Source organism: Conger conger, chromosome 12 (genome assembly GCF_963514075.1).
Source record: "Conger conger chromosome 12, fConCon1.1, whole genome shotgun sequence".
Taxonomy (NCBI): Eukaryota; Metazoa; Chordata; class Actinopteri; order Anguilliformes; family Congridae; genus Conger; species Conger conger.
Window position 1 is genome coordinate 17496978 of NC_083771.1, and position 21067 is coordinate 17518044.

Here is a 21067-nt window from a genome sequence, read left to right on the forward strand (position 1 = left end):
ATAATTGAGAATCATCTGGTGGTTTGGGTTCCAACCAGACCTGGATCAAAAATATAATTGTTTTGGATGAAATTACTTTTCTACGCTTTACTGAGCTTGTCTGGTGTATGGCAACTCTCAAAACCTGCAAACCTGACCTCCTGGTCCTCTTGGTTGGCTCCATTGCACCAGGCAAGATCACACAAGCACAGTATTTGAATCCAGTTACATATTTGCTAGAAACACGGATTGTTGTAAGACCAAACGGCGTCCCAATCAACAGCAAAGTCTGATGGTGAGATACCCCTTTCGCCAGATGATGTCAATGGCCAGAGGTTTGTATGAAAGCCTGTGTAACTGCAAGGTTGAATAAACCAACCCCCAGGACCTACACTCAGGAGACAGCCCTGCTGTAAAATCCAGCTATGACCAGCTTGAAATACCAGCTGTTTCAAAACCTAGTTTGAGCTATTTTTTTTTTTCAAGGAGGGACTTATATCCTTATATAACAGGTGTATGCTTAAGGAAGGAATTGCAGGTTATTAAATTCACAGGCGAAGGGTCGAATACAAGTGGGCAGAGCAGCCAAAAACAGAATCCAAAGACATAGGTTGAAAAACAAAAACAAGTCGATAAACAGCAGTTCAAAACTAGACAGGATAAGCTAAATGCGGAAGTTTAAAACAGGTCGTATCGGGTATCAATAAGAAATAAACGCTGGAGAGTATGGTCGGGACACATAACAATCTGGCAATTAACTAGACAAACAAAGGGGTTTTTATAACACAGGTAACAAGAGGGAATAAAACACGGAAACGCTAAGCACATAGACAAAAGACTACACAATGAAAAACACTGATCCTGACAAGAACCTGAAGACAGTACGGCAGATTTTACCCAGATGATTTACTGTCCTACGCACATTGCTAAATAATGTAAGATGGTTAACACAGCAGGGATATATTTAGGAGCATTATCTATGAAAAGTAAAACCTTATTGCCATATAATTAAAATACGGGGGGTGGGGGTATTATGAATTCAGATGGGGTCAATGAGAGGTGACAGACAAATGCACTGAGCTAACGGTTCTAATGAGAATAATAAAAATAGTAATAAAAATGCAGTGTTGGGACCCATAATAAATGGCGAGTTAATACCATAGTCAACAGGTTGGCTTTTTCAAACTAGCACAACTAGCAATAGTCTTTGACTATTCTCACCGGGAAGCATATTTACCATTTCTGCTACCACTCAAGCTCAATGTTGCATTTTTACATGTTTGGAAATTTGCATCAAAACATGAAAATGCCTTTTTCAACATATTCCTCATCAGATAAGGTTTTAAAAGTATTTTCTTACGATTACATCCGTGCACGGGTCTCACAGGGTTAAAGCTAGCTGACCCAAACTTCCGGAATTTACTAATTTTTTACTGCTTTTCCGCAACAAGTTGCCAAGAAAAACACATATCTGTCAACCCTGACAACATGCTACACATAAATCCACTTATGCAACCGTATGCCTATTTAAGAGGAGGAGTCAGACGGAGGCTTTCATTTCGTGGATTTGATGTGATTGGAAGCATTTTCCTCAGAGCGAGGTGAAGAAGCGCTTAAACCACACAGTGTTTTTTAGTAACGAGAAAGATAGCGCCGATATTGGGCACATTAAGAATATATACACTTTAGTAGTTATGGAATCGAACGTAATTTCGCACGCAAGTGGTGCAGTCTCGAATGATTTTGGGCGAGCGCTCTGCGTTATCACCGGAGCGTCGAAAGGCTTCGGCCGATGCCTGGCGAAGCAAATAGCCGCCTTGCTCAGTCCTGGGTCAGCGCTTGTGCTGGTTGCCAGATCGGGGGATAAACTGAGGGAACTGCAGACGGATCTGGCCGCTTCTGACGCTGGTAAGAAAGGGTTGGTGATACGCTGCGTGACAGCGGACCTCGCGCAGAAAGAAGCCGTTGAAGAGACCATGAAGGCGGCGAAACAGACAAATCACTTGGATATTGACCGCCTGATTCTAATAAACAATGCAGGTGAGAGCCAGTGACTCTAATGTAGGCTAAATGTTAGTATTAACCTAGTAGTCTGGAAGCAGTTGTTGTTTTGTTGTTATTATTATTATTATTATTATTATTATTATTATTATCCTCGTTTCAGATTATTATGTTGTTTTATAGTCTAATTCTAGCCTAATTTGCGGGTCAACTTGCTTCAAGAACGACATTACATTAAAGTCATTTAGCACAAGCTCTTGTCCAGAGCGACGTACAATAAAGTGCAAATCGGAACCAGGGACAAGTGCGTTGAAGACCCTAGAGAAAAGTAAAAGAAAGTAGCCTGCAGTTCCAAGTCTTAGAGTGAATATTACATGTTATTTGGCTGATGCTTTTTATTCAAAGCGATTTACAGTTGATTAAACTATGCAGGAGATGGGCCCAACAGCTGTGTTGATCTTATCGTGGCTGTACCACTACGCTACAGGCTGTGCAGTACAATAACAAGACCTAGATGTATAACGGTATTTTAACTGCAGTGTGGTTTCGTCTGAAATATTTAGAATGTACGTCTGTAATTTTGAACCAATAAAATGTAAGTCTTAACGCATAGCCCAACTCCCCCCTACAGCCTCGTTGGGGGACGTGTCTCGCTTTGCCGTCAGCTTTACAGACCCTACGGAGACGAGTTCCTACCTGGCTTTCAACGTGAGCTCCGCCCTCAGTCTTACGGCGTCGCTCATGGACGCTTTCCCCAAGCGGCCGGGGCTGCGGCGCTACGTGGTGAACGTCAGCTCGCTGGCCGCCCTGAAGCCCATTCCGTCCTGGGTGCTCTACTGCACCGGAAAGGCCGCGCGGGACATGATGTTCAGAGTGCTGGCCGCGGAGGAGCCCGAACTACGCGTGCTCAACTACGCACCGGGTAAAATATGCCCTTTGTGATCACGGCATAAGCGCAGGGAATCAGATGCACAAAACAAGTGTAAACAAATGCAATGATTTTTGGGCAGAATTGTCTCTGTGTCTTTTAAAAGGAAGTTTACATCATAGGCTTACATTTTTCCCATCTGCATCTGTGGAGCAGGTTTAGGTACACCTCTTTTATTTCCTTCGGGGTGTTAGGGGAAAATGCCCTTTTTAACATTTCACAGTACAGATCCAGTAAAAAACACAATAGCTATTCTTCTCTTTAACTTTCATATTTATTTGCAAAGAAATGACAGAAAGTGAGAGCTTACTGGCTTTCTGATTTGCATCTTACACAGTAAGACTCTTATACACACTTTTCCAGAAGGGGGGGCTTTACCAAAACAAAAAGACATGAAGCTGGCCACAAACATTTATCAGTATTTTGTCTTCTGAGCACCCCTTGTTGACCTTGCTGTAAGACCAGAATGTGCTAGCTGAGAAGCTGAGACATTAAGGTCAAAGGCTGTCTGTCTGCTGGGAGAGAGACCGAGAAAGACTCATATTAAGCACTTAATTCAGAAAGTGGTCTAATAGTAATAAGAATTATCACTAAAAGGTTATTTGGAATCATGTGATTGTCTTTGTTAACACACATTGTCAATTAAGAATCAATTAAGGAAATTACCCTTACAGGGGAAAATGCATGAAAAGCTATCTACAATTTTGCAATATTGTCTCCGCAACATTGGCTCAGCAGCACTTGTTGCTCACAGCAGTGTAAACAAGATCTTTGAACATTCCCATTTATGTTGGTGTAGCAGTTTGGCCATTAACAATTAAGGTCACTGTTGTTTACGGTGAATGAATGTCCTTTTTACATTACATTATAAGGCATTTAGCATATGCTCTTATCCAGAGTGACGTACAATGAAGTGCACATCAAACACAGGAATAAGTGTGAAGAGGACCTGAGAGGACAGTACGGTTCCGAGTCCTAGCGTGACCATACAGATCCAGTCGGAATCCTTGAAGAATACATCAACTTACAAACTAGCATACCACGGTTGGCAGCTAGAATACCCAAGTACAACAATACAATAGCTAATACAAAACACAAAAATATCTATATAACTATATAGATATTTATAGTCTACGGCATATACAAGGCTATCATGGCGGTGAGGTAGGGAGGGAAAGGTGCAGCCTGAAGAGATGAGTCTTCAGTCTGCATTTGAAAGTGGTCAGAGACTCTGCTGTTCTGACATCCACAGGGAGGTCATTCCACCACCGTGGGACCAGGACAGACCGCAGTCCTGAGCGTGAAGTGCAGGTGTGGCGAGGGGGAGATGCCAGACGGCACGAAGTGGCAGAACAGAGGGGTCTTGTTGGTGTATAGGTCTTGATAAGAGATTGAATATATACAGGGGCTGATCCTTTAACTGCCTGGTACGCGAGCACCAAAGTTTTAAATTTGATGCGAGCCATAACAGGCAGCCAGTAGAGGTTGCTGAGCAGGGGGGTGACGTGAATGTCTGGGAACATTGAATACCAGACGGGCTGCAGCATTCTGGATCAGTTGTAGGGGTCTGATGGCAGATGCTGGAAGGCCAGCCAGCAGAGAATTGCAATAGTCCAGGTGGGACACCTGGGCCACGTTCAGCCCCGACAAATTGTAGAAAAATTGCAAAACGTTGCACACCACTGGGAGGGAACGTGCCGTTCAACCCGGTAACCGTAAAAGTGTTTTCCGATTGGACGTGCCCCTGTACTCGCTTTGTTGCTAAGAGCTCTTGGAGACTACATTGGCTCAGGTGGTAAGTGCAGTCGTCTCATAAGCTCAGGCGGTAAGAGCAGTCGTCTCATTGGCTCCGGCGGTAAGAGCAGTCGCCTCATTGGCTCAGGCAGTAAGAGCAGTTGTCTCATTGGCTCAGGCGGTAAGAGCAGTCGTCTCATTGGCTCAGGCGGTAAGAGCAGTCATCTCATTGGCTCAGGTGGTAAGAGCAGTCGTCTCATTGGCTCAGGCGGTAAGAGCAGTCGTCTCATTGGCTCAGGCGGTAAGAGCAGTCGTCTCATTGGCTCAGGCGGTAATAGCAGTCGTCTCATTGGCTCAGGCGGTAAGAGCAGTCGTCTCATTGGCTCAGGTGGCAAGAGCAGTCGTCTGACAGTTGGAGTGTTGCCAGTTCGATTATGCTGAAGTGTCCCTGAGAAAGACACCCAACCCCCAAAATGCTCCTGACGAGCTGGTTGGTGCCTTGTATGGCAGCCAATCGCCGTTGGTGTGTGTGTGTGTGTGTGTGTGTATGAATTAATGTATGAATGAATGGCTGAATGTACAGCACTTTGGATAAAGGCGCTACATGAATGCCGACCATTTCCCATTTGTTGCCGTTACAGGTCCTCTGGACACAGACATGCACCTGCAAGCGCGCACCGACTCGGGCGACCTGGCTGTGCAGAGCTCAATGCGCGACTCGCACACTCAGGGACAGGTGCTGACCTGCGAGGAGTCCGGCACCAAGCTGCTGAAGCTGCTGCTGGAGGACAACTTCACGTCCGGCGGCCATCTTGACTTCTATGATGTGTGAGGGGATGAGGGGATGAGGGGATGGGCCCCAGGCGATCATACTCATCGCCTGGGGTCCGGTGGTTGGCGGTAGATGGTTTGAGGAGAAGCGTTCCTAACGGGAATTTCCCTCGCTCTGTGTACACTGCCGTGCCGTGATTAAAGGTCATTCTCCCAGCCCTGTACGGGACGTTTAATGTTATCGGGAGAATTATGTGCAAAACCAAATGTATTGTTTATTTGCTGAAATGTCCTTGTGGATTGTGTTACAATCTACAAGAGAATTAAAAACCAGAATTTCTAAACCCAGGAGCTACATTACGGTGTAAAATCTCCGGTGGCCAGACATTTTAATAAGAGTTGTTCCGATACCGATATCAGTATCGGAAATGCCTTCGATACAGCCCAAAATGCTGGATCGGGTATCAGTGAGTACACAAGTTTGTGCACCGATTCAATACCACGTGATTTATCGTGATGATAGCGCATTTACACTGCTCAGGCAAGCAACAACACGTGTGGTGCTAGCGGAGAGTGTAACATTTGTCAGAGCTTGCAAAATGTCAGCAAATTGGCTATATTTTACACTGGAAAATCCTACCTGTAAAACACTGTGCACAGTATGCAAGGCTTTAGTTTTGAGGGGTGGCATTAGTGTTAACAATTTCAACACCAGCAATCTTATGAAGCATTTTAAGGTGCATCACGTGAAAGAGCTGATGCAGAAGTTCAGTTTATCATGTCGTTGGAAGCTCCAAAGACAGCCCAGTTCTATGGCATTCATTCTCTGTATGTATTCGTTCATGTTTTACAATGTTTAAAATGAGCCAGGCCATCCATACAGGGTTAGTAGTATGCAGCTGTTATCGTACGATAACAGGTACATACTACTGACTCTGTATGGATGTGATCTGATTTATATCATTGTTATATATATATGTATATATATATATATATATATATATATATATATATATATATATATATATATATATATATATATATATATATATATATATACACACACACACACACATATGTGTATATATGTGTGATATATATATATATATATATAAATTATATTTTTTGACGCACTGGTATCAGATCGGTAATCAGTATCAGCTGATACACAAGTTCAGGTATCGGAATCGGAAGGAAAAAATGGTATTGGAACGTCTCTAATTTTAATAAGAGATATTCCTCAATGACATTTGAGGAATTGGTTCTTAGTTTTTTTCTGTACGATTTCTTGTTGCTCTTCTTATCATTATAGAATAATAGATAATGTTTTCTTATTTTTTGGATTTTCTTATATGTTTTGAGGAATATGTTTTCCTCTTCAAAGTTTGTAAACTCATTCTGTGGCTTATAGTGGTTATTTAGGTAGCTACTTGTTCCAATTTGCCGTATGTGATTGATTAACTTTGTGTCCATAAGAGGGCAACATAAATGTCCTATGGAGAATCCTGTTCCCTAATTTCTTAATTGATGCTAATTACCTGTCACCTGTGTGACGTGTATTTTTCCTTTGTTTGAGGCTTGTTAGAGGATGAAGGCTGTGTAGCCAATATGAAATGTTTCTGCCTTAACCAGTTGGGTACGTGAACACCAAAATATGTCAGAGACCATGGCCATCGGGGACAAGACTTTGAGAACCCTGCTCTACAAAATGGCTCTTCATTTCATGGTCACATGCTTATATTATTTGGTCAGTGAATTGGGCAGCAATCCCATTCAAAATGTGCCTTCTCTGCTTTACCGGACCAGTGGTGCTGGTGTCATGTGACATACCATTTCTGAGTGGTTGTGATTGTTTTAGCATAAATGAACCCAGGGATAGCAAGGCTAGAGATTCCACTCCCAAGCACTGGTCCTGGATCAGCCTTTAACTCTATTCATGCTGCTTGGAATTGGTATTAACTTTGGGTAAGCTGATCCCAGAACTGCTGTTTGGGGACTTAAAGCAGCTGCAGCTATGCTTGGGCCATGTCCAAAACGGCTTAGTTCAATACTATTAAGTATTCTGTATGTTGCAGGAATCTACTTCCCCCTCTCAAACATGCACTCTTTTCCTGCAGCTTTAACTTAAGGACATGTCTGCGTGGGAGTTTGTGTGCTAGACTGTTCCGTGTGATTTTGTTTGTTTCGTTTTTATTTGGCTATTTTGTACAGGTACAGCTTTTATTAATGTACACTGTAGCTGTCCCGTTCTATGTGTTCTACGAGTGTGCCAATGTTTGTCAGCTATACCATAGACAGGTTATCAACAGCTACACGTATGTGACTGCTTCTGTATTCTGTATTCAGTTAAGCAGACTGCTGATTTTCATAAATTATTTAATAAACTAGTTATGCAAATGCTTCAAGTTTTGTTTTGTCTGTTACATTACATTATTGACATTTGGCAGATGCTCTTATCCAGAGCAACATACAGTTGATTAGACTAAGCAGGAGACAATCCTCCCCTGGAGTAATGCAGGGTTAAGGGCCTTGCTCAAGGGCCCAACGGCTGTGCGGATCTTATTGTGGCTACACCAGGATTAGAACCACTGACCTTGCATGTCCCAGTCCTTTACCTTAACCACTGCGCTACAGGCCGCCTACAGGCTGTTACTTGTTTTGATTTTGGCAGCAGGGGGCTTTCATGAATAGAGTGCAGAAACTAAGTAATATTATTAGAATAAAATACTACTTTATTGTCCAAACAAGTGGAAGATTGCCTATGGTCCATCTAACAGTTTCAATGACTATTGGCAAACTTTTGAAAAATACTGCAATCAACATGGAAAAATTGTATAGAAAAAAAAATATTATTATATTTGATCAATGAAAACTCTGTAATTACTGTATAGTAGCATTTGGAGTTAAGGAAGATTTAATGTAACTGGCATTTAGCAGATGTCCTTATCCAGAGTGACGTACACAAGTTAAGCATTTGTGCATTGTATCCATTTAAACAGCGGGATACATACCGAAAAAAGTTCAGTTTATGCAACAACTGTGTTCCCTGTGAGAATTGAACTTTAACCAGGCCGATTGGCCGATGCGCACGCATTGGTTGCACATTCTCAACGAGCGTACTTATGTCCCTGTGGAGGTAATACATGAGAGTCTGAGTTTGAGTGGACTCTGCAGAGCTGGAGGCGTCTCGGTTCATGTACTTGCGCTGGGGATGAGCCCAGCTCCCTCCCGCGATGCCACGCTAAACCGCGCTGTTGCTGGGAGACGATGTTCCATCATGTCTGGCAGAGCCTCTGGTGCGCATATCCAGCCCATCTCTCCTGGAAACCGTCAGACTCCAACTCCATCCCCTCCCCTCTCCGCTCTCCCCTCTCCCCTCTCCCCTCTCCCCTCTCCCCTCTCCCCTCTCCCCCCTCCCCTCTCCCCTCTCCCCCCTGTAAACAGTTGATCCTGATGAGACGATGTCATCCGCCAAGTATCCATCCTTGTTTATAACAGAGGCAGTTTTTCCTCCAAGGATTAATCACCTCCTCAGGATGGGGGGGTGGTGTGGTCCCGGGGGGGGGGGGGGGGGGGTACTGTACAGTCTCTTGTTTTTCTCGCTGATCTGCTGGTTACCATGGCTGCTGCGTATGAGACAAAGGGCTCTGCTTGTTTTCCAGTCAATAGCTGGCTCCAAACTCATTACAGAGTAGACTACAGGTTACACCGAAGCCTCGTCTTTTGGCAAAGTCACACATACCCTCGCTCCACACTTGTTACAGTCACACTTTTTAAAGAATGATGAATGATGAATTTAATGAATGATGCTTTTGTTTTGACACAGAGTCACAATGTGTAGAGAAAAGGCAACCAAAGTATTCCATCAGAAACAGAGACCCAGAAGGAAGGGAACAAGGAGAGGGAGCTGATGAATAAAAAAGAGAAGTCCATGAGGAATAAGGAATGATGACAAGGTGAGGAAGGGAGAGGGGTGTCAGGGAGGTTATCTGAGGAAGACGAAGGATCGGGGAGTGAGAACTGGATGAAAGACCAGACACCCCCCCCAACAACCCCGCTGCCTTACTTCACTGACAGACAGACACAGCTGTCAGATCTAAAAATAGTCCCGGGCTGACCCAACCTCACCCAAAAGAGGGGGGCCCACTCATACCCCCCTCAGCCCCCACCTCCACACTGGAGGGGTCAACAGTGTGCCCTTCAGGCCCCTGACCAGAGCACTGACAAACCTCAACCCCCACACCCCTCACTGAAAATCCCTCCCACACCCCCAGGCTGAGGTGGTACATGCAGTGAGGAGAGGCACGTCTATTTTGGGCGGTGGGAGGTGGGGCTGGGGTGCTGAATGGGCAGGTGGTGGGACAGCTAGGCTTGGGCGGTGATTCGGTGAACAACTACAAGACAGTAGCCAGGACCTCCACTCTCTCCTGCTCTTTCATTATCTCACTCCCCCCTCTCTCTCTCTCTCTCTCTCTCTCCTCCTCCTCTCTCCTCCCTTCCTCGCACGCCCAGCTTTGCTGAAATGACCCTGCACAACATGGAGAGTGTGGAAGTGTTTGCCTCCGAGGGGAAAGGCCGAGGCCTGAAGGCTGCCAAGGAGCTGCTGGCGGGAGAGGTGGTGTTTGCCGAGCCCAGCTTTGCCGCCGTCGTCTTCGACAGGTAGGGGCCGACCCCCGAACCCCAGATAAAGAGGGGAAAAGAGATGGACTGGGAGAGTGGGAGGGAGAGAGGGAGCCCTGCTGAAAACTCCTGCTAAAACAAGCTGGCATTCTGAACTGGTTTAAGGTGTGTTTTTAGCTGGTAATAGCTAGTCATAGCTGATCTCTAGCTGGCCAAAGCTGGTTATGCTGGCAGAGTAAGCTTGTGGTCAAACTGGTGGACTAGCTGACTAATATACACTCACTGGGCAGTTCATTAGGTAGACCTGTACACCAGCTTGTTAATGTAAATATTTAACCAGTCAATCATGTGGCAGCAACTAAATTCATATAAACAGACTAAATGTCAGAATGAGGAAGAAATGCGATCTAAGTGACTTTGACTGTGGAATGATAGTTGGTGCCAGACAGGGTGGTTTGAATATCTCAAAAACTGCTGATCTCCTGTGATTTTGCATGCGCAACAGTCTCTAGGGTTTGCAGAGAATGGAGTGAAAAACAAAAAACATCCAGTGAGTAGCAGTTCTGTGGGCAGAATACCTTGTTAATGAGGGAGGTCAGAGGAGAATGGCCAGACTGGTCAAAGCTGACAGGAAAGTGACAGTAATACAAATAAACCACACATTACAACAGTGGTGTGCAGAAGAGCGTCTCTGAACACACAATGCTGTGGATAGGTTATAGCAGCAGACGAAAAAAATAAGTCTAATAAGTACCTAATAAAGTGCTCATTGAGTGTAGGTTGATCAGCTGGTGACCAGCTCAATACGTTGGAAAAACAGGTTAAACCAGCTGGGCCATTTTAGGCTGGTTTCAGCTGGAATTTCCAGCAGGGAGATGAGCTGGAAATGAGCTGAAATGATCAGATGTTGTTGCAAGGACTCACTGAAGACTTAACACTTATTGACACTGGCAGTGTGAGCAATGTGCTAACCACAGGAAACTCACTGCCTCGGTAACCAATAGCCAGGAAAACAGCGTGATTTACGACACGCAGACAGTGACATGCCTACTCGTCCGCGTACAGTGGAGTGACGCCATACATCAACTGTGCCAAAGGGTTTGGGAAAAACGGTAATGTGCTGGGTTGGTTTAGCACAGTCGCACATTTGCAGTTCTTCTCGAAAACGTTCCCTGAGAAAGTGCTACCGCGGCAGTTACAGGACAGCCACGTAAGGTGCTCTGTGTTTGGGCTCCTTGTGTGCATCAGGCGAGGCCAGTGGGAGAGAAGCTTGAGCAGATATGGGGTCATACCGAGCACCACCGTTTTAGTATGAGGTGTACTTCATGTTTACTGCATTCTGACAACGGCAGTTTCTCTGTTAAAGGGCTTATTTGTATTTCAAACCGGGCAGGGTAAGATAATGTTTTACTCCATGGTGTTCATTTGCTCAGGGGATTAAGTAACTTGCTTTGAGTTCAGCGGCACACTGCATTGTGTTCAGTCACTCAGCATGGTATAGTGGGTGAAATGGTTTAGGGTGAAAACTGGGTATTACGTAATGCTGGGGTGTGTTCTGTTCTAACTGGCTAGCTCACTGACTAGACTTACTAACACTGTACTATGCTAAGTAGCTAGCTCACTGTCTACACCCATTAACACAGTACTGTGGTAAGTAGCTTGCTCACTGAGACTGTAGCCTTTAACTGAGGTCTACGTAGCACAGTAGCTCGGTTGGCAGTTGGGCAGTGTGGTACTTTCCGATGCCAGTGTGTGTATAAAGCTTAGGCGATGCACACACAAGGCAAAGGATAAATGCGACGTGTGCCCTGCTTAGCGTGGCTGCGGCTCAAAACCACGTCCTCATTACTAGTTTCTTGTAAAGAGACACCGAGACTTGTTGACACTCTATGTTACCCGACCATTTGGGGTTAGGGGCGAGGGGGGGCGGGGGGGTTGAGGGAGGTTACAGCGAAAGGGAGAGCGTCCTCTCCTCTCCGCTCCTCCTAGGAATGCTGTAGCGTTTCGCCCTGTGGTGATATCACTTGCGTAGATTGGTCCCTGGGCTGATATGAAATGGTGGTTGGAGCCAGTGGAGATAAGGAGCGGCCATTTGGCCTGGTCACTTGAGCTCCCTCCTATCCTCCTCAACATGCCGAACACAATTAATACACTTGTGCTGTTTACTCTTCTGCCCTTGCAAACACATATACACAGCCACACACGCATTCACGCACACACAGAGACTTGCACATGCACACACACACATGCACACACAAATGTGCACACATTAGCCACTCTCAGATGAAGATGGGCCAATTTCTATCCCCCATAAATGATATCTTCCATTGAGCCACCTTACTTTACTGATCTACATTTACAAACAGAGGAAAAACTGCAAACATACTTTTTACACACACACACACACACACACACACTCTGATTGGATCATAGAGCCTCCACTCAGCTCAGCTCACAGTTTGTCCTGGCATTTGGTTTTCCTGGAGGGAACACGACAGGCTATTTTCATCCGTAAACCCCAGGTCTCAAAGACACACAGACCCACGCAACACACTCACATTTACTGCAGGAAGAGGAATGGAGCTGAAGTGGCTCAGAAATAGCAGATAAAACTTTACGGTCTAAATATTCGACCTTGATCATTACGGGATGTAATACACTATGCATACAAGTAAAGTAACAAAGTAAAAACTAAGTTTAAAAAACATTATATAGTAAGGGACTTTCAAGCGGTTTACACAAACTCCAATATGCGTAAAACATATATTAGATTTTACATATAAAAATCCAGCAGTGGCAGCTTGGCCAGCTTGACAATTGAGCTGGTCAAGCTGGCAGAGATGGATTTTAGACCAGGGAAGATCTTAAAATGACTTATTTTTAAGGAGAGTGGGCTGTGTTCTTTGGGAATGGACAGCGGGGACAGTAAATGGCCCACAGATGAGTAGAGGATCCGCAGCATTAATCACACTCACAGTGCAGAGCCTGGGTCTGTCAGGGAGACATGCTGCGTGTGATTCAACATGCTGAATTATGGTCTCCAGCGATTGGGCTGCTCTGTCACGGACAGAATCAGGTGGACCGAAGAGGAAATCTGATTCTGCTCAACAGAAAACCTCTCAGTATTGATTCAGGGATTTAACAGCCTAATGGGTATATCTGATGTACTATCCCTGGTTGTTGAATATAATTTGTAATTTAATGTGACTGACATCTTTCCTTGTGTGGCTGTGTTTACAAACCGAATTAAGAAAAAGAAGACTGCCAAGAAGCATAAATCCACTATAAAAACAACAGCTTAGATGCTTGATGAAATTTTATTTGTTACTGAATTTACACAATTTAGTTATTTCTACTGAATCACACTTTTACTGCTCACCTACTTTTCTGGTTCGTGAACACAGTTTGACAAGATTAATGAAACTATAAATACATAATACTTGCATTTCATTTCTATATAAAATGTTGATGTTTTATAGGTATATATGAAAATTGCTACCATAATTCTCAGCTAAAAGTTAAAATCTGAACATTTAGTGCATCTGCCTGCTATTGTAACTGAAGAGTACTCCTGAGGCTGAGATGTTCCATTTGTGAAAAAAGGTTCCTTTGTGTCGAGTCTAGAGTGGTGCAACAGGGACTCCTGACCCTTAAATTTTGCTCATAAGTTCCAGCTATGACCCTCTTTAAAATCAGCAACCAGCTCATAGCTTGAGTCGGTCAAACTTTATCACACATTCACCTCTATCCTTCATAAACTCTTTATGGTACATTTTTTTTCCCCTTGCATCCGTTATATTGTGCCTCATGGAGACTTTAATTTAGCGAGATTGTGACGCTCTGTTGAATGAGTCTTCGGCCTGAAATGCCCTTGAGTTTGTGGGCAGTGTTTTGGTGGGTGAGAAGCGCCTCGCTGCCTCTGCTGTAGTGCACACGCCACGTGACCGGTTTAAAATAGCCGGCTGGCTTCAAATGAAGCCGTGTGCACTGCAGTTGCACCTCGTGAGAAAAAATGACCGGTATTTTTCTCCCAAAAATCAGCCTGCTGATGTACAGACATGCCAGCAGACACGTTATGCAGAATGTGATGTCTAAACTTAACCGCCCCTGACAGTAGTTGGACACTATTTTACTGGGTGGATTTTTAACTGACTATGCAGCAGGTACACCGTGAGACTTTTAGTGTTCATTTAACTGAGCAAGGGGTCAAATGTACTCTTTAACTGTCAAAGGAATATCAGAGTAACGGTACTTCTTTGTCGGAATAACAGTATTTACTCTGTCAGAGTTGCATTGTATTAGGAAACATTTGTTTAATATATAGTCTTGTTTAGAGCAACTTTCACTGTAGGAGAAACAAAAAAATGCATTTACAAGATTACTATGACCAGTTGTGTCCAACCTGGCCAACAACACCAGCAAGTACAGATACATCACTAAAGCACCAGTTCAGTATGGCAGCCAAGAACAAAATACAAATTCTGAATACATGAATATTACATCCATAACAATCCCTTAGAAGAGAAATAGAGTTGATTTCACACTGAGCAATTTGACTGCCAGTTATAAGATGAGTGCTGCTTTGATGGTAAGAGAAGGGTGTGTGTGTGTGTGGAGTCATGTACTGCAGCCCATAATGTCATCTGAAAATAGCTGATTACGTGAGCCTGTCACAGATTAAACATATCGTTTAAGATTTCAGGTGGCTGTGCTTTTAGGATGGGGCAGATGGGGGTGGGGGTGGGGGGGGGGGGGGGGGGTATGTGCAGCAGGGAGGACAGTGAGCAGAACAGCAGGGGTGAAGGAGGGGGGGGGGGCAGTTTTCACAGTGAGACACACCGCAGGCCCCTGTGCTAATCTGCTGCAGACGGCCACCTGACTGCTCACTTTGACACGTTGCAGGGCTGGGGAGGGGGGGGTGGATCTGTGCCCACATTCCAGGCTGGGCTTTGTGTAGCTGGGGGTGGGGCACAAACACACTGTACTTTCATGTGTCTTTATTCGATAAGATAACCATTTCACCATCTGCTGCTTCCCTTGTAAAAAGAGCCCTTTAGGACAATTTCTACAGTAAACTGTAACCTTCTCAATTGGAAACTGGTCTTCATCCAGACAACTGAAAAAAACATTTGTTTATAATAATGGCAACTCCTAGTTTAATACTCTTAGTTTAATATCCGCCTATAGTTGGGTTCCTCCCGAGATTTCTTCCCACCAGGGAAGCAAATAAAGTTTTTGTTTTTACGTCATGTGCTGTCTGGGGGCTTAGGGCTGATATTTCCATTTTTACCTTACCCTTCTGTTACTCTGTAATGCACCTTTTGGACAGTATTCTGCGAAAAGCTATGCAAATAAAACTGAATTGAATTGAACATACTGTACTAGCATGCAGGTTTTCTTATTAGCGGTTAGTTGGTCTCTCTCTCCAGGTGCGCGTGTGTCACTGTGGTTGTGACAGTACTGTTACAGACTCAACAGCTGTGGACAGACTGCCAGCAGTAAATGGAACAGCTGACAGCGTAATAAAAGGCAGAGGACAGGTGTGGGGGGTGGAATAAACAGGTGTGGGGCCTGGATAAACATCTGAATACTCTGGGTTGGGGGTAGGGGGGGGATGGGTCGTGCTAACAGGTGTGATGACAAAATTACCAAAATTACCAGCTCCTGTCCTAGATCTTGTGTTACTGTTTGTGTGCAGTGAACATAAAAACAATGTTCTGTTGTTATACTGTACCAGAAGGCCTCACATACAGCTTGTTCTCTACAGTGCTCCTCTAAAACGGCGGCCTGTAGCGTAGTGGTTAAGGTACATGACGGTGGTTCGATCCCCGTAGCCACAATAAGATCCACACAGCCGTTGGGCCCTTGAGCAAGGCCCTTAACCCTGCATTGCTCCAGGGGTAGGATTGTCTCCTGCTTAGTCTAATTAACTGTATGTCGCTCTCGATAAGAGCATCTGCCAAATGCCATTAATGTAATGTAAAAGGCAACTTTGTATTTACCGTTCTTGTCTGTCTCTCCCTTGACCCTGCCCTGACCCCGGCCCAGCCTGTCACAGTACGTGTGCCACAGCTGTTTCCGGCAGCAGAAGAAGCTGCACCGCTGCGGCCAGTGCAGGTTCGCCCAGTACTGCGACCGCACCTGCCAGAGAGCATGCTGGGAAGAGCACAAGCAGGAGTGCAACGCCATCAGGAAGAATGGCAAGGCGCCCAATGAGAACGTCCGGTAAGCGGGGGAGGTGTGTGGGGGGGGGGGGGTATGGTCAGGCAACCGAACAGAACGTCCCATAAGGAAAGGGGTGGAGGGAGAGAGAGAGTATCTACTTTAAAAATGAAAGGTTGGCAACAAGCAAACCTTATTACAATGTTGGAAAAAGGTTTGTACAATTGCATGTAGAAAGATCCTTCAGATGTGCTTGTGTTTGTGCAGTATGTTCTTGTAGAAGGAGGAGACAGTCTGACTGGTCTTACAGGCCTCCGGCTCTGTCACCCTTTCTCCTTCCTGGTCTAGTCATGATTCAGCTCAAATCTTGAGTCATGTTACCTGTGTTACCTGGTGCCACAGGTTTAAACAAAGAGGAACTTATTTCGCATGCAGTAAAATATTTCTTCCTGGACTATAAATAATACTGAGGCTATGGTATGCCTTGAGTCTCTGAGTTTGTTTTGAACTTTTAATTTACCACTTTGACCTTTGGATTTTGTCCTTCCCATTCCCATAATTCCACATTCGATCAGCTTTATTTTCTCCTTCTGTTTGTAATTTTCCTTTTTTAAAAGGGGAAAGCAGAGACAGATAGAGATAGAAACCGGACCTCACTACAGAGAGGGCTGTGGCTGGCAATCAAATTCATCCACCCTGTGGACTGTGCCACGTAGTCTCCCCCAACTGGTTTACAAATCATACAAATTTATAAATGATTGTTTACAAATCAAGGTTGAGAGTCAATTCATTCTATTGTATGATGACTGCCAACTCAGTTCTAATTCCACTGCCTTCAATTCCAAGTAGTGATTGTTGCATCACCATTAGAATGTTCAGCTAAGATCATGGATTGTGACCTCACACCGTAACCTTTTCTGTCCCAAGAAAACCTTATACCTTTTCAACCAATCAAAATTACTGCTATACTATTGTTTTGGGTGCATATTAAAACCCTACTACATTTTCTCAACATTCACAATGTTCTCAACCAAAGCCAGAACCCTTCGGTATTTGGGTGGAGCCATTTCATACTGGGCTTGGGACTGAAAGGGGTAAAGGGCTCGTGGAACTGGCCGCAGCTCCAATGGGAATGCGAGTGTCGCGTGCGTGTCTCCCGCGCGTCTCCCGCGCTCGCTCACTGCTCCCTGCCGCCCTCCAGCCTCGCCGCCCGCGTCCTGTGGCGCATGGAGAAGGACGGGGGCGTGGCCTCAGACAGTCAGCTGACCACACTGGAGGACCTGGAGGATCACGTGGCGGACATGCCCGAGGAAGACCTCAAGGAGCTGAAGATCGACGTCCACAACTTCCTGGACTACTGGCCCAGCGGCAGCCGTCAGCACACCGTGGACAGCATCTCCCACATACTCGGCGTGGTGCGTCAGCGGAACGTCTGAAACATCTCCCTTTCTCTCCACGTCTCTTTCCTGTGCCTCTTTCTGTCCATTTTCACTCTCCTCCTTTCCCCTTTCACTGTGTCTGTCTGGGTCATTTCTGCATGTGGGCTCCGATCTGTTAATTGATCTTCATCAGTTAACGGCACAGAGCGCTGATCTGAGTGTGTTTGTGCCATCTGGCGATGTTGAGGACTGTTAGCACCAGTCTCTGTAATCAGTGAGTTAGCACCAGTATCTGTAATCAGTGGAATAGTACCAGGCTGTACTCAATGGGTCACCACCAGTCTTGGTACTCAATGGCATGCTAGTACTTTAGTCAGTATATATTCTCAGTTTTGTCAGTACAAATCCGTGTTCTGTTTGTTTATACTAGTCTCTAAACTCAATATGTTAGGTCCAGTCTCTGTACGGAATATATTAGTACACGTCTCTGTACTAAGTATGTTAGTACACGTCTCTGTACTGAGTATGTTACTACCAGCTCTTTGCTTACTTGGACAGTCCTGTCTCTTTTCTCAGATTAACTGTAACGGGTTCACTCTGAGCGACCAGAGAGGCCTACAGGCCGTGGGTGTGGGGATCTTCCCCAATCTGTGCCTGGTCAACCATGACTGCTGGCCCAACTGTACTGTCATCCTCAACCACGGCAAGTGCGTACCTTACACCCGAATTCAGCACACTCTTCATAACAAGCCACACAGCCATGCTATCCACGACTTGGATTCCCTGTGTTTGTGTGCTTGTGTGTGTGTGTATCTATGTGTGTTCACATGTGTGTGCGTTTGTCTGTATATGTGTGTGCGTTGTGTATACATGTATGTGTGTGTGTGTATGTGGAAACAGTAGAGACTGATACCAGTAGTATCCAGTGAAAACATTTAAAGTGGAGTGACTATTTGATTTTGTATGTGTGTACATGTATACTGTAAGTAAACTGTATATTTCGAAGAGACCATGTACAGATGTGCCTATAGGTGTGTAAAGGTCAGGTTCCCATTTTGTCTTCCAGTCAGACGGCTCTGAACTCTGTCTTTCACTCTCAAAGGAGGTGGGTCTGTTTGGTTTGTGCTGACCTCTGACCCCTGAACCATGAACCCCCTTTAGAAACTGCAACCCTTATCATCAACTCACAAAATTCAGCCAGTCAACCCCAAACACAGTCCCCTGCTAAACTCCCACTAATACTAGGCCCCTCACAAAAATACCTTTGCTCTGGTTTTCATACATGGCATGTGTGGCTTTCATAAAATGCAAAAATGCAAAGATTTGTATTTCTTCCTTCTTTGCACAGTTAGTTGAATTGCATACATGTTTATACAGTAGAAAGTGTCATTCATATACAGGTAAGTTTAATTCACTGTTCCCTCACTGCATTTCATAAGAATATTTCCAGATCTATGTCAACTCTACAGGAACCCATGGTACTCTGATAAGACTATGCTATGCTCATAAAAACATCTGAAAAGTGTTAAATCAATACACACCATTTTACTTGGAGTAGTTCTTGGACACAGAATCTTCAGTTATACGGTGGAGAAGAGTCCTTCTTACAAAACCACCAAACCCACAGTGGTGCATGCACAAGGTCTCACAAAACACCAGGCATCTTTTTTGTGGCTTTTATTTGGTTGGAGTCTTGGCTCATTTAATGCAGGAGCTGAAAAGCATGACTAAGGAGAATCTTTCTGCTACTCAACCCAGTTACATCTGGGGCTGCATGCTTCAAAAGCCAGCTTCTGCACAGCTGTGTGACTATTTGACGGACCTGGGTTAAAATAGTAGGCTTATTTAGAAAGGGAAATATCCAATGCACTATAAGCCAGCTAAAGAAAGAAGGATCCAATAAGTGCTCTACAATCAGGACAGACAGATCACACAAGACTGCTTACCCAGACAACTTCACAGGGATTAACCGAAAATAAGTGGAGCACACTAGGCTCAGAGACTCCAACATCTCTTATTTCTGGATAGTCCCTGTGAAGTTGTCTGGGTGAGGAGTCTCAAGTAGGCTTATCTGTTTTGGGTTCAAGTACTGTTCTGTGCTCTATTGATCTTGCCTGATGCATTTGCACATTGTTTCATTTGTCTCGATGACTGAGGGTAGTGTCCCCTTTTCCGGAGAATCAACGAACAGACTGAACCAAAATCCGATGTAAAGCCAGGGCTTTCTTCTATCCTCGTTTTATATAAAACTTTTATATGAAATTTTCCAACCTTGCATCCCTTAGCAACAGTGCTAGGCCACGCTCCTTTGTCTGATTTGGATAGTGTGCTTTGTTTTTATCAGTTGGAAGTATGACTCATTTTGCTTTAATGCTCACCTTTGCGGTACAGAGCATGATAAGGGGTATGTTTGGATGCTAACAGTTTCACACATCGCTTGGGTGACCTCTGCCCCTAACTCTGAGGTTCAAGTCCTCTCACACCCTGATCTTATTTTCTAACTCTCCCTCCCTCATTCTCTCTCCCTTTCTCTCTCCCTCTTTCTCTCCCTCTCTCCCTCTTTCTCTCCCTCCTCCCTATTTCTCTCCCTTTCTCTCCCTCCTCTCATCCTCTTTCTCTCTTTCTCTCCCTGCACTCCTATCCCCCCTCCTCTCTCACTCCCCCCATCTGTTTCCCTCCCTCTCTCTCTCTCTCCATACCCCCTGCCACCCCCTGCACTTCCCCCAGGATCGAGCTCCGATCCCTGGGGACGATCGCGGAGGGGCAGGAGCTGACGGTTGGATACGTGGACTTCCTGAACGTGTCCCAGGACCGGCAGAAGCTGCTGAAGCAGCAGTACTTCTTTGACTGCACCTGCACACACTGCTCCCAGCACACCAAGGACGACCTCAAGATGGCCGTCAAGGTGGTGGATGGCAAGAAGGTGGGTGGGGTCCCCTCCCCTTCCGGTTGACATTACCACATCAAGCAAGCAAGCTTCAAATATTTCAATCAGTCAAATTCAAATATTAAAATTTCCAATGGCTCACACAGCATGAGAACATCCACTCGGCCTCTTAAAGACATGCAAAACACAGAGCACGAGTAAGCTGGACAAAGTATTCAAAAATATATGAAGTTAATAAAATGTAATAATTCATTCTGCTTGGTTGCCCATCTGGTGAAGGCTCTGTTGTAGTGCATGGATGGGCCCCATGGTCTGGTATATCTTAAGGCTGTTGCATGGAGATTTATATATGCATAAAACATTGGGATATTGAACATTCTTTGAAGACCAAAAGATCGAATAAAATGTGTGGCCAAGGGGTGACCAACGGCACCCATGAGACAGGGGGATGGGGCCTACAGGAACAGGCATGCTCAAAAAAGCAAAAAGTATCCTCCTTTCCTCCACTCGTCCCCTCCCCCCATACGTCCGCGTAGGAGACGAGGTGGTAGTGCAGGGAAGTAGGATGCATTTCCTGAGCGTTGGGATGCACCCGGTGTGTCCCAA

The 21067-nt window shown here is 45.0% G+C and overlaps 2 protein-coding genes across 3 annotated transcripts in view; both read left to right on the forward strand.

Annotated features, from left to right (window-relative positions):
- Nucleotides 1-1550: 1550 nt before the first annotated feature.
- On the forward strand, nucleotides 1551-9368 carry spra (sepiapterin reductase a). 2 transcript variants are annotated; one of them, XM_061263697.1, is made up of 4 exons: nucleotides 1551-2019; nucleotides 2612-2902; nucleotides 5284-5470; nucleotides 9240-9368. In XM_061263697.1, exons 1-4 carry the CDS (start codon nucleotides 1674-1676, stop codon nucleotides 9322-9324), a joined length of 909 nt encoding a protein of 302 aa, XP_061119681.1. In that variant the 5' UTR covers nucleotides 1551-1673; the 3' UTR covers nucleotides 9325-9368. The 2 variants fall into 2 exon arrangements, with proteins under 2 accessions (XP_061119681.1, XP_061119682.1); XM_061263698.1 differs by lacking the exon at nucleotides 9240-9368 and having other exon boundaries at nucleotides 5284-6357.
- A 379-nt stretch (nucleotides 9369-9747) lies between these two features.
- The window catches only part of LOC133141672 (histone-lysine N-methyltransferase SMYD1-like), a 14271-nt gene continuing 2951 nt past the window's right edge, over nucleotides 9748-21067 (forward strand). The window contains exons 1-6 of the mRNA XM_061262269.1: nucleotides 9748-10072; nucleotides 16082-16258; nucleotides 17397-17610; nucleotides 18151-18281; nucleotides 18641-18679; nucleotides 20302-20497. Of these exons, the coding sequence (XP_061118253.1) occupies nucleotides 9936-10072; nucleotides 16082-16258; nucleotides 17397-17610; nucleotides 18151-18281; nucleotides 18641-18679; nucleotides 20302-20497 (894 nt within the window). The 5' untranslated portion in view covers nucleotides 9748-9935. The remainder of the gene's footprint in view (nucleotides 10073-16081; nucleotides 16259-17396; nucleotides 17611-18150; nucleotides 18282-18640; nucleotides 18680-20301; nucleotides 20498-21067) is intronic.